At 42.4% G+C, this 13,973-nt stretch overlaps 1 protein-coding gene across 2 annotated transcripts in view; it reads left to right on the top strand.

Annotated features, from left to right (window-relative positions):
• LOC148685453 (uncharacterized) overlaps positions 1–5,770 on the top strand; it is a 47,780-nt gene extending 42,010 nt beyond the window's left edge. For both annotated transcript variants that reach the window (XM_088671303.1, XM_088671302.1), the window contains 5 exons: positions 811–912; positions 2,142–2,246; positions 3,348–3,491; positions 4,691–4,822; positions 5,348–5,770. In XM_088671303.1, coding sequence (XP_088527429.1) covers positions 811–912; positions 2,142–2,246; positions 3,348–3,491; positions 4,691–4,822; positions 5,348–5,511 — 647 coding nt within the window. In that variant the 3' untranslated portion in view covers positions 5,512–5,770. The remainder of the gene's footprint in view (positions 1–810; positions 913–2,141; positions 2,247–3,347; positions 3,492–4,690; positions 4,823–5,347) is intronic.
• The last annotated feature ends 8,203 nt before the right edge of the window (positions 5,771–13,973 follow it).

Genomic DNA, 13,973 nt, shown 5'->3' with positions numbered 1-13,973 from the left:
CCTAAAGTGATAACACAGTTTCACATCTTCTTTAAAAGATCCCTTTATGGATATCATGTTTTAATATCCAAGTCAAGGGCATCCAGGAATCCTTTTGTGATAGATCTTAGGAGTTCTAAAGTTTCTGGCTATATGTAATGAGCTAGGTCAGCAACTCTTAGATTCTAGGAGCTGGGTCATGACTTTTAAATACTGGCAAAAATTTCATTTTAGTACAGACTGGGGGATTTAGGCAGTTAGGAGGGGCTGGGGGTTGGAATATTGCCCCTGCTGTTCTGAAGCCTGGGCTTGAGGAGTGGTATAGGGATGGTTGAAAGGGGTTTCTTCAGGACCTCCTCACCCATTTTTGCTGTGGCTAGGCAGCAGTTTTTCTATTTATCGGTAGGTAGTGCCATATAGTGGTTTGTGTGCTAAGCCTAGGAGCTAAGAGAGATCAGATTCAAAACTCCCCATTCAACCAGAAAGCTCAGGAGAGACATGTGGCTCAGGCACGCTGCAGGCCCCGCTCCGCAGTAAGTGCCACCCCCAGCGGTGTGCGGTGTCACCCCCCTCAAGGATGACACACAGTGCGGTCCGCAACCCCCGCACCCCTTCCTATGCCCCTGCCTGCATCCCAGAAGAATTTTCCACAGCCAGAAGAGGAAGGGCCAGACTAGATGGCTATATTGATGCACCTTGAGGCCTTGAAGAGGTAGAAATCAACATCTGCCACAGCTGCAGTTTCCAAGTTGGCAGCAGCAGAGCCCAGTAGCTGGCAGCAGCAGCAAAATAAAAAAAAGCCTAACCAGGGTGCTGTTGATTTAATTTTAGCATGTCTGGATGCCTTGGAGGCAGGTACCGGTTCTGCTTCACAGGAAGCGCCAGCTGTGGGAGTCACACAGGAGTCGGTCATGGCTGCTGATACTGCTACAGGTGAGGCATTTTCTTCCCTGCCATGGAACTGGCTAGGGTGGCATCCCCAATTGCCATGGACTTGTCAGGGTTGGAGTTTGACCCAATTGCCTTTCTCCCCTCCAGAGGTGGCTGAGGCTTCCTCAGGATCCCCCCTTATACAGTGGGTTCTGGCACCTTGTTGGCTGACTTGGTGGGCAGACTGTAATCATGCGTGGGACTCGGGGGTTGGGGTTGAATGTGACCAATCGCCTGGTCTGCAGAGATAACTGGGATGCCCTGGCTTCATGCATTAGCATCCACCAGTAGCCAGTCAGCCCTGTTCTTTGGAAATATTAGTTTTGATTTATAGAGTTCACCAGGGGTGGGGATATGGTAAGCCTATGATGAGGCTTTTTGTAAGCGGGCGGCTATTGAGCCTGCATTGCAATGGGACAAAAAAGACGTCTGACATGGTTTCATTCTATGTCTCATGCACTTACCATATTAGGGGATAGAACTAACAGCAGGCTCTTACTGCCCAGGCAAGCCCAAGCCACATTACCCTGTACATCAGTGGGGCAGGCGGGTTCAACCCCACCTAAGTAGGGAATATAGTGCCTGCAGTACTTGTAGCGGAAATCCATGTTGCTTCAGGCACGAGTGCTCCTTTTGGAGAGTTGCTCATCTATTCAGAGCCTGTCTCAGGGTGAGACCAGCCAGAGGTGGAGATGGGGAAGCTCATGGGGGAAAGCCAGGCCTGCATGCAATTTCAGGTCCCCCAGCTCTCTTATCCTTTCAAGAAAGGTCTGTGGTGGGCTCAAAGGCTGAATGAAAGACTCTTGGTGGACCATTCTCTCCATTGCCTTGATGCTTTTCTCATCTTCCCAAAACCTGTTTGTTTGGCTGAGGGGAGCTCAATTACCAGCACCCAAACTGTGTGCTGCATGTGAAAGTATGTAATGGGACTCCTGAAATCCCATTGTGCACCTCACTGCCCAACGAAGGGATGCCCCTGCTTTAGTGTATGCATGCGTAATAGTAAATGGGAAGAAGGCTTTGTGTCTCTCCATCTTTGTGTCTGGAGATGTTCCTGTGTAAGAGATAGAGGGAAGATATGTGTCATTGTGATGCAGCTTCCAATGCAAAACTATACATAGATCCTGAGACCAATAAGATTTTATCCAACTGGAAATATAGATTCCATTTCTCAAAGATGGAAGAACTCATGTATGTGACATTAAGCATTTCTTCTACTTTACTCTCAACAGTGAATATTATATTTTGTGCTAAAGCAAAAACAGGAAGAGGTGTAGTTAGAGGATGTAATATCACAGGAGGCAGTTGCTTTACACAGACGACTAAAACCTATTTCAGTAAGTATGAAGCCTTTCTGCCTGATTAAACCTGAGTTTGTGGGTTTTCATTTGGTCTCTGGGTTATTTAGGGGTGACCACAGAATACTGATCTCACACAATGTCAAAGAACTCAACTCTCCCCCCCCAATAAAATATTAGTAGAATTAAAACTATATACAAATCTGTTTAAAATGCACCAATAATTACAGTAAAAACAGCATGGTCTCAGTGCTTTTATTAAAACAGTCACTCCCCCAAAAACCTGTTGAGACCTGCTTGTAAAAGGACCATAGTTTATCCCATTGGATACTATATATCGTTCTCCCTATATCTTGTGCCCATTTTATCATGACACTTTTTACCTCCTCATCTTTCAAATTCCACTCCAATAAATATTTATACAATTTTGCCAATGGTTTTTCTGCATTATTAATTAATAATTCTTGTAATTTTGACAACCCCCCCCATAAATCCAATTTCTTTATGTTTCTTAAATAAACTTTGGATTTGGTTATATTGATCTTTGCACATTGCACATTGATCTTTAATCTGGTTATATGTTTTTAATGCGTATTGTTCCTCTTCTTTTCTTATTAACTCCTGATATGTTACCCATTTGTCTTTTCTGGATCCACCACTCAAAGCTGTCATTTCAAATGGTGATGCCCACCAAAGTGTTTTGGGTTCAAGAATGTTTTTATGTCCTTCCCATGTTTTAAATAATGACTTTTTGATGATATGGTCTGAGAATTCTTTATAGTTTTTTTCTTTTCCTGCAAGAGATAAGTATGCCATCCATGAACATTTCTAAAGCCCTCTAAGTCCAATAATTCCTTATCTTCCAACACTATCCATTCTCTAATCCAACAGAGGTTTGCCGCTGCATAATATAATTTGAGGTCGGGTACACCCCACCCCCTTCTTTCTTTAATATCTGTCAGTAGCCTGTACTGTATTCTAGCTTTCTTATTTCCCCAGATAAATTTGCTTAAATCTCTTCTCCACATTTCAAATACCTCATTTTTCCCTATTCTCTTAAATCACCTAGAAACATTATATAAATTCCCGTATCACAGAGGAACGGAATTTTTGCTGATCTATTCCAATTCTTTCTCACAGATGGCTCTCTAAACAGCACAAGAGAATTGGGATGTGTTAAAAATTGTCCCTCAGATTACAGCTTTATTACAGAACAAGGTCAATACATGCGGAGTTTCACGGAGTGCTGTCAAACGCCTAATTGCAACTGGAAAGACATTAATGGTAAGTGCATATATCTGCATATATCTCAGAGCATAAATAGCATGGAGGTTTCAGCTTTCTTCCTTGTTGCCCTTAGACAAACAATAATGTTCCAGTCCAAGATTCATTTCCCTAGTTTTTATGGGAAATGCTTAGAATCAGCATCACCACCTGTATCTCAAATAGGTAAATAGAGGGATGGGGGAGAACGCAAGTCTTTGCTCCCTGAAACCCTTGCTGGACCTAGAAGTCATCCTGCCTGAGCAGAACTGCAGAAGTAGTAAGTAAAACCAGCTGTTGCTGCTGGACGCCATCTAGCTAGAGAACTACAAAAGGGACACTGCAGAGTGAATGAGAGTTGGGGCTGTGGTGAGAGTGCCCTCAGACAAGGTTTCATATTATTAGCCTACCATGTTGCTTTTGGAATGTCAGAGAGAACTACAAAAGGGACACTGCAGAGTGAACGAGAGTGGGGACTGTAATGTAAGGTTACCAGACGTCCCCGTTTCCTGGGGACAGTCCCCAGATTTACAAATCAGTTTCCATACAAAATCCATTGAAGTTGAAAAATCCAGTAACTTTACTGTAATGAGAGTGCCCTCAGACAAGGTTTTTTTTAAAAAAAATTGCATCTTACGTGGGTTGAATTGTCTGAGGATATTCCTTGGTGAGAGGAAGAAGTACCAGGGACTGGATCTGCATAGCTCCATCTATCCTTAGGTGAGATTCTGGAGTGGGAAACAACAACATGGGAGGGAACCGGTTGCTCCCAGGAACATCTGTGTGACTGATAGGTGGCAAATTGTATTGTTATTGTATACGGTTCAGTAAGTGAATAGTATCTTTATGTCCTTGGTTTCTGCAGTACATTTTTGTAGAGTGGAAGGAGTGACTGACAATCATTGTTTGGCGACTGAGTGAGATAGTGGAGTGAGTGGGTGGATGATGCATTGTTTGCAATTGAATGGGATGAGTAATATGGAATGAGAAGCAGATACTTTATATTTGTGGAGATGAGCAGCAGTATTTGAATGTGGTGCATATTATTTTGTGAGTTGGGAGATGCCGTGGCAAGAGGAGCATTGAAGACAGAAGGGGTCCTTGAATTGAAATATACTTCAAGATGTGCTGATATGTTTTTGTTTTTGAGGCTTAGGAATCATTATTGACATTATCAGCTGGACATAAACATATGTTGACTTTAGTGGTGCTTTTCGCAGAAAAACTTTATCGGTTAAATGGTCTGACGTGTCCAATCCTTGGTCCTTCCGGCCCCATAGTTTCTGAGGGTCCGAAGCCCATCAGGTGTTATCTAGATGAGACTCGGTGCCTTGAGTTTGTTCTTGTTCATGGTAAGTAGCATTGGCATCCAATGAGTGGGAGAGGGGAGACAGGGTGGGTGGGTAGCTCTTTCTTTCTGTTTTTGACTTTTTGACAGAAGATAGACGGTGTTTGTATTAGTGGAGGGACGTTTTCTTTTTCCTGTAAACATAACTGACCTAAAATTATTCTTGCTTTGTAGGTTTATAAAGGAGACTTCATATTTCTTGGGTGGGGTATTAAAAAGAGAGAGAATTAATCTTTTTGTTAAATTACATATATAACCATCTTTTAAAGGAGTGCTTTTACTAGCCTTTTAAAAGAAGCAGCCCTGGAATCCTGATCTGCAAAGCAATATTGATACAGATTGGGCCCCTGTTGCATAAGAAAAAAATTAACATCTGTTTCATAGTCACCTCATGATGTGATTCTGTGATGCTTTCTATACTTATGCAATGCAGTTCAGAAAAATTAAAATGCTCCTGTTCTCTCTCTTCTACACACACATCCTTTACTATCCATGCACTCATGTGACCATTTCTCTTTTTCTTTACTAGATGACAGCGAAGTTCCTAATGAGGTTGTCAGAGCCTGTGCAACTCCATCTTTTTGTGAAATGGCCAGGGCATCAATGCATAGTGATGTCTTTTCAGGCACTATAACCCAAGCAAGATGCGGTGATACTCTGCCTTCCTCTGAGCAGCTCAACATTGAAGGGTAGTTAGGAGAGAACAATGTGTTCGTCTTTTTGGATCCCACTGTTTCTTGCAGCAGTGGAGGTGGAGGTTGCTTGCCTAGTGGTGGGACCACAGAGTAGCTGGGATTCAAAGGACTCCTGAGTCCTCTCTTTGGTATTTAGTGAAGAGTAAATGGGATGCAGCACATAGAGAAGCTAAAGTAAAAATGTGGGGCTTGGGGGCTCTGTCTCATGATAATATGGTATAGGGGTTAAATTCTTTTTAAAATAAATTGGTGCCGCAAATAAAAAACTGTGTTCTGTGTCTGTAATTATCAAATCAAGAATATTTGTTGGAAGTGGCAAAGGGCAGTGTGTTTAGAGGGAACAAATTGGTACTTTTACGAATTAAGGAAAAGTATAAACCAATCCGTATTTCAAATAAATCTCATAAGGACATGACAAACAAATGCAATAAAAAACTTCCCACCAACTTATCAATAGGGGAACATTGAAGAAATCTCAAAAATGCAACTGACAGTGGGCAATTGTAGATGCTTTCCCGGAGATTTGTCACACCGCACTAGGCAGCCAGGGGAGATTACTTGTGTTTGCAGAACTCAGGAGAGAGAGGGAGTCAGGAACATGAGAGGACCCCTGCTGGATCACACCAAGGGCCCCTCTAGTTCAGCATTCTGGTACCAGGGTGCCTAACCATTTGGCCATGAGAAGCCCAGAAAGCAAGGCATGAGCACAACAGGGCACTCCCACAATAGCTATCCACTGCTTGAGCATTTTCTCCTGGTCAAGTACAAAAGTCATTAGGGAAAGCACACAAAATTGCTGTATTTTAAGCCCAGAAAACTAGGCATGAACACCCTAGCCCTCTCTCACCGGGGATCCCCAGTAACTACTATAAATAGCAGACAAAGCTGGCCTAGTAGTGGGGCACAGTCCTCCCACTGAAAATGTCCAATCATTAACAAAAAAAGTGCGTCCCCAGACCTCAAAGCAACACACTCTTTCCTGCCTCATACGCCTTATGTTTTTTCCATTTCTGTCAGTCTATTATCTCGGGCCGATCCACTCTTTGCATCACTAACCCGATTCAAAATATAGGTACGATGAAATGGTCCCTTTAGCATGTCCCTAAGAAACAGAGCCAGGTGGCGCTGTGGTTAAACCACTGAGCCTAGGACTTGCTGATCAGAAGGTCAGCGGTTCGAATCCCTGTGACGGGGTGAGCTCCCGTTGCTTGGTCCCAGCTCCTGCCAACCTAGCAGTTCGAAAGCATGTCAAAATGCAAGTAGATAAATAGGAACCGCTACAGCGGGAAGGTAAACGGCGTTTCCATGTGCTGCTCTGGTTTGCCAGAAGCGGCTTTGTCATGCTGGCCACATGAACTGGAAGCTATACGCCGGCTCCCTCGGCCAATAATGCGAGATGAGCGCGCAACCCCAGAGTCGGTCACGACTGGACCTAATGGTCAGGGGTCCCTTTACCCTTTACCTTTAAGAAACAGAGCAAACATGACATTTTCAACTGCCCAACACTCAGCCCAGGGGTCAGCAAACTTTTTCAGTAGGGGGCCAGTCCACTGTCCCTCAGACCTTGTGGGGGGCCGGACTATATTTTGAAAAAAATATAAACGAATTCCTATGCCCCACAAATAACCTAGAGATGCAGTTTAAATAAAAGGACACATTCTACTCATGTAAAAACATGCTGATTCCTGGACCATCCACGGGCCAGATTTAGAAGGTGATTGGGCCGCATCTGGCCCCCGGGCCTTAGTTTGGGGACCCCTGAATCAGTCTGACTAGGAAGGCAAATAATCTATCTATGGTTATGATGCCAATCCCAAACAGGCGCTATGGAAGATATGAGACAAGTCACGACTGCTTGTAGAAGAGTCCCATATGGCAGCCTTAGACTATATCAGAATCATAGATTGTCCTTGTTGTGGTCTGGTCCAGTAATGCAAAAGAAAAGGGCTGGTGGTTGGTTGAAAATGGGCAAGTGTATTTCATTCTATGACCACCCTTCTGGTACACTCCCAGTACTGGTAGATGGGTGATGGGTGGTGGAAAGAATCTGGTTCTTTAGGCTGAGGAGAAGGTGTGTATTGGGGCATGTGCAGAGTGCAGTCAACATAGCAGCAGATTGTGCAATTGAACCCATGAAAATATTCTAGACAGGTCAACAACAGTATTTTTTATTGGGAGTGCAGTTCTTTAGAATTCCTAGTGCCCAATGAAGGCAAATAGTTTGTGCAATTAATCACTTTCAGTATTGCAGCAGAAAGTCATCCTACCTTTGTGCACCTCTCATGACAGACAGACAGTTTACAGAATCACAAAGGGTCTTTCCAAGCAGAGATGCAACACAGATCAGTTAGGTTCCAGGCAAAGGGTAGCTTGCTACTAACACAAGGCTAGTTGTACTCTTATTTTGCTCTGACTCACGGCTCTTGGGTTCCTTGACTCACATCTAACAAGCTGCAGCTGGAAAGTGGATCTGTTTAGCCTGGAAAAACGGAGACTGAGAGGAGATATGATAACCATCTTCAAATATCTTAAGGACTGTCACATGGAAGAGGGGGTTGGACTAGATGACACTTTAAAAATAATTTTATTAACTTTTTCCAAATAAACACACAAAACAAAAACAATTTTTATACAATTCATCTTATATTCCCTCATCTCAGTTCATTTCGCTCTGCCAAGCTGTGACTTTCCTCCCTCCCGTCATTCGGCTTTATTTTTCACTCTTATCTCGCAGTTCCTTTTTACCCACATTTTAAATCAGTTCGTAGGATTTATTTCAGTCCTGCAAGTGTCTTTAAACTTCTACAGTTCTTCTCTATATAGTCAATGAATTAATTCCATTCCCTTTGAAACTTTGTCTCTCCCTGGTTACTGATCCCGCAGGTCAACTTTGCTAACTCTGCATAGTCAGTCATTTTCATCTGCCACTCCTCAATCGTCGGTATCTCTTGTAGTTTCCATTTTTGGGCTAGTGAAGTCCTTGCCGCGGTTGTGGCATACATAAATAATCTCTGGTCTCTTTTTGCTATCTACTCTCCCATTAGTCCCAATAGAAAAGCCTCAGGTTTTTTGGGAAAGGTATACCTAAACATCGTTTTCAATTCATTATATATCATTTCCCAAAATCTTTTTACTTTTTCACATGTCCACCACATATGATAAAATTCACCATCTTTATCTTGGCATTTCCAGCATGATTTATTACTCATTCTATACATTTTAGCTAATTTTACTGGTGTTAAATACCATCTATACATCATTTTCATTACATTTTCTTTCAAAGCAGTACATGCAGTAAATTTCAATGTCTGATTCCATAATTTCAACCACGCATCATAATATTATACCCAAAATCTATTGCCCATTTTATCATCACATCTTTTGTCGGATCCATTCCAACCCAAAGATTCTATGATTCTTGTTCTACGGGCTCAGGTTGGTTGATGTGGGGATGATAGAATAGAATAGAATAGAATAGAATAGAATAGAATAGAATAATAGATGGGGGTGGCCTGGAGCTCTTCCCTTTGTGGCATTTATTTGATTTAGTTGGATACTATGTGATGGACCCTTGGCAGTCTTGCAGCCTGCAGTTGCTTTTAGTTTTTTTAGGCTTTGGGGTTATAAATAAATTACAATCACTATTTAAAATAATATAATCTGTTAATCGAAGCTACAAACATGAGTTTGACCAAACTGTCCATGGGGTCATGAAGAGTCGGACACGACTAAACAACAACAATCTGTTAATAGAATTACATATTTAGACTATGGTTGAAATAATATGGCAAAATTATATAGGGTCTTTGGGCTCTATATACGTGAATGCATTTATATTTGAGTTAATTTTGACCTGTGCTATTTGTTTTGGAAATAAAAATGAATTCATATTGATTTAATAGCTGATTCCTTCATTTGGAATGATTGTATTATTATTTATGAGATTTATAAACCACCTTTCACCATACCATCGCAGGGTGGTTCATAGGATAAAATATAGGATAAAAATGAGTAAAAAACAAAAACAAAAGAACAAAACACTCCCCTCTGCCCTTCCCACAGAAACATTTAAAAGAATGTGGATTCTCAAACCGTACATGGTTAAACCAGGGAAACAACGAACTTGAACACGTAAACTTGGCTGGATCCAGGAATGTCATTAGGTTCCAGCATCACAAGATCCCTGGGAAGACAATTATATCTGCATGTGATGTACTAATTGTTTATGGCTTTGTGCCTGATTGAGACCATCTTGGCCCCACGGACATTGTGATGAAACTGAGGTGGGGATAAAGTAGAAGGGCATGTGTGAAATTTCATGGAATTCCAGAAAGGGACTCATCTACTCACGATTCCCATTTTTCGACAGTGAGGGTGAGATGGACTGGAGATGAACATTTGTGTTGTACCCATCTCTGGAATTTGCCAGAACAGGCATATAATGAACATGGCAGGTGATGGGAGGGCCATAAGAATGACATAGGATAACAACTTCAACATCATCATCATCATCATCAACAACAACTTATTTATTTATTTATAACCCACCCATTTGGCTGGATTTCCCCAGCCACTCTGGGCAGCTTCCAACAGAATATTAAAATACAACAATCTATTAAACATTAAAAACTTCCCTAAACAGAGCTGCCTCCAGATGTCTTCTAAAAGTCTGGTAGTTGTTGTTCTCTTTGACATCTGGTGAGAGGGCGTTCCACAGGGTGGGTGCCACTACTGAGAAGGCCCTCTTGCCTGGTTCCCTGTAACTTGGCTTCTTGCAGTGAGGGAACTGCCAGAAGGCCCTTGGCACTGGACCTCAGTGTCCGGGCAGAACAATGAGGGTGGAGACGCTTCTTCAGGTATGCTGGACTGAGGCCATTTGGGGCTTTAAAGGTCAGTACCAACACTTTGAATCATGCTCAGAAACGTCCTGGGAGCCAATGTAGGTCTTTCAGGTCACCAGTCTAGCTGCCACATTCTGGATTAATTGTAGTTTCCGGGTCACCTTCAAAGGTAGCCCCATGTAGAGCGCATTGCAGTAGTCCAAGCGGGAGGTAACTAGAGCATGCACCACTTAGGGTGGGGCCCTAAGAAACATACCTTGGTGTCTGTTAAACCTGAGTGTGGTGAGGAGGGGCTGGCGACAATACATTGACCAATGCCCAGAGCCCCAAAGAAGGCCAGGGAGAATGCTGCATGGAAGAGGTGCGTTTCGAAGTTCGACCAGCCCAGCTCTGGCAACTTGTCCCAAATAAACCTCAGGGTATCTGGTGTTATAGGCTTCCTGCCATCTTGGCAGGAGGAATAATACGACACCACCCTGCGAGCAGCTTCTTGACATGGAAGCATTCACAAGGGTCAGGCCACCGGAAACATTTACTGAAGAATGAAATAGCTGCCTTGTAGAGCAGTAACATTTTGATGGCCAGGCCTCTACGTTTTTGGTGGAACAAGAATTTTAGCATCTCTGACTCAGAGGCACGTCTGGAAACGCTCCAAGGATGGCCACGCTCTGGCATATGAGCGCCTAGTGGAGGGTGCTAATGCCAAAAATACTCCCTGTGTTACTTCTCGCATCCAATCTGCCACAAGTCGTCTGGGAAGGGGTCAGGTGTCTGTGCTGCTTCAGGTGCCAGTTCACAGAAACACTCCATCTGGAAATGAGATAAAGCATCTGCAATGTCGTTGTTAAGACCCAGTATGAAATGTGTTGTGAAGGAAAAGTTGTGCCGAAAGCATTACAGTACAAACAGGCACAACACCCTGATGGCCCGGTCAGACTTTGCCAACTGCCTAGCTATAATCCTTACCACCGCTTGATTGTCCGACCAGAATAGGGAAAAACTCAAGAAAGGTTAAGTCCCATTTGATGCCTGCTGCATGCCTGAGTAAATAGTGTAAGGCTCCATTACCAATAAAGGAATCAACACTGCATCTTCTAAGAAGTGGTTGGTGTAACGGGTTAACACTATTTGTGATTTTGTTTGTTTGTTTGTTTTACCTGACCTGTCAAGGGTTAACCCACACTCAAGGCTGGCTGACTGAACATTCTATTAGGAGAGGAATGCTTGTGTTTAAAAGAGAGGAGCAGCCGTTTGTCAGTTAGTAGAGGGTTTTGAGGAATGGGAGCGTGTGTGGTTAATAAAAAAAGAAGAAGGTCTTATAGTTAGGATAGGTTTAGGTAAAGGTTGGAAAAGATATATACATTGAATGTTTGACAAAGGTGAAATAACAAAAACCAAGCTTGTACACATGAAGCCATAAAGTATTTGTTATGACTAGAAGCAAATAAATATTCATCGTTTAAGTGCCAGGTAAAGAGTCGTCTGTTTTATTTTCCAGTAAGGTATCAACACTTGTTTACAAGAGAAGAATGGATAGCTTGTGTCTTTGAGTCTCACTGAGGGGGCTGAATAGGAGGACAAACCCAAAGTGTCACAGTGTTGGCTCAGTGGAGAGGTAATCTTTTGCAGGGGGGGAAGTTCAGGGAGAGTGAACCCCTTTACTGTGGACAAAAGGGAAAGTCTCGTAAATAGTCCAAAAAGTGCAAATGATACCTGGCCGCGTGTTCTGGAAGAAAAACCTCATTACTATCAAGCCCACGCGGTAGAAGGGTTTACAGCAAGGCGAAAGGGAGAGAGGGAGGTTAGTTTTACCTCAGGATTCCCCAGTACCGTAGCTCTTTAAGTAATATAGAGGTTGAAGTGGAAAAGACGAAAGAAAAGGGTTTCGTCGCATTGGGCGGCTAAAATAATACAATTAAAGAATTTAATGTAGATTGGTGACCTTTTCCTTCAAAATTGTACGAAGGGCTTAATATGCCAGTGTCACAATTTCCTTCATTTGGTACAATTATTATTTTTATTATTTATTAGATTTATACACCCTTCATCATACGATCGCAGAGTGTTTCACAGAATAAAATATAGGATAAAAACAAGAAAAAAGTAGAACAAAACATCAAAACAACAACAACACCCTTCCCACAGACAAATTTCAAAGAAGGTGGATTTTCAAATCATACACAGTTAAATCAGAGAAACTACAAAACTGAACACGTAAACTTGGCTGGATCCAGGAATGTCATCAGGTTCCAGCATAACCAGATGACTGGGAAGGCAAATATATGAGCATGTGATGCACTAATTGTTAATTACTTTGTGCCTGATTGGAAACATCTTGGTCCCAAAAAATTGTGATGAAACTGAGGTGGGGATAAAGTAGCAGGGCATGTGATGAAATTTCATGGAATTCCAGAAAAGGACTCATCGACTCACAATTCCTGTTTTACAACAGTGAGGGTGAAATGGACTGGAAGGGGCATTTATGTTGTACCCATCTCTGGAATTTGCTGGCACAGGTGTATAATGGACAGGTGATGGAATGGCCACAAGAATGACATAGGAAACTGATATTGGGTTGAATTAGGCCACAACTTTCTTGATTACAAGAAAAAGTAGGCTTGACTAAGGCATTGGACATCAGGTAGCCTGCCTGCTACCTCATAGGACAATTTCAAGCTCAGCAGCCTCAGCTTTAGCTAAAACAATCTGTGTTATATTATTTGTAAATCACAGTTTGTTATGACAATGTCGGTGCGGACAACTATATAATGGAATTGATTCTAGAATAGTACCCATTATTCCTTCCTTGGCGATTTTTGGGGTGGCATTTTTGTGAGGACTATGGACAGACTATTTGATTCAGCTTCACGGAAACACACTATCAAATATTTTTAGAGGATATATTTTGAAAAATGATGAAATAGTACAAAACTGAACATGCCCAGTTGGCTAGTTCTAGGAATACAATCATGTTCCAGCATCACCAGATTCCTGTTAACAAAATATATACTGTATATGTGATTTATATGCTGATCACTTTGTGTCTGATCGTGGACATCATTTCCCCAGAAGCATTGTGGTGAAATTGAGGTGGGATATGCTGGGAGGTAATTTGGTGAAATTACATGGGGTTCCCAAAAATTATTCAATTAATTAAAATACCTGTTTCTTAACCCTGAGAATGGGATGGAATGCAAAATGCAGCTGGCAGAATTTCATACTATTTCCGAAAAAGAGTTAATCCAATTTCCACATTGTGCTTTGTGTTCCAAAATAAGATTACACCATGTCTGGGAAAGCATGCAGTCTCAAATTGCATCATTTCTCAACCCCATACCGGACCAGTTCTTTCCACCTGGAACCCTCGAGCTCCCTTCTTGGCCTATAAATCCCTCCAAACTAGCCTCGTCCTCCATCGTGCACCTGCTTGTTTGTTCTGAGTGCTCTTCAGCTCCTCAGCTTTTGATCTCTTCAGCACTATGAAGACTTTCCTGAGTACTTGTCTCCTCTTGGTCATCCTTTGTCCAGGTGAGTAGGAGCCTGAGATCTTGAATTCTTTCTTCAAGAACAGTCAGTCAAAGGGCACCTTTAGAGCAAGAGAGGCAGAGCAGGAACGGAA

The sequence above is a fragment of the Zootoca vivipara genome, chromosome 6 (assembly GCF_965207765.1).
Source record: "Zootoca vivipara chromosome 6, rZooViv2.hap1.1, whole genome shotgun sequence".
NCBI lineage: Eukaryota > Metazoa > Chordata > Lepidosauria > Squamata > Lacertidae > Zootoca > Zootoca vivipara.
The sequence above is the reverse complement of the archived record's forward strand: the minus strand, read 5'-3'. Positions and strand labels throughout refer to the sequence as shown.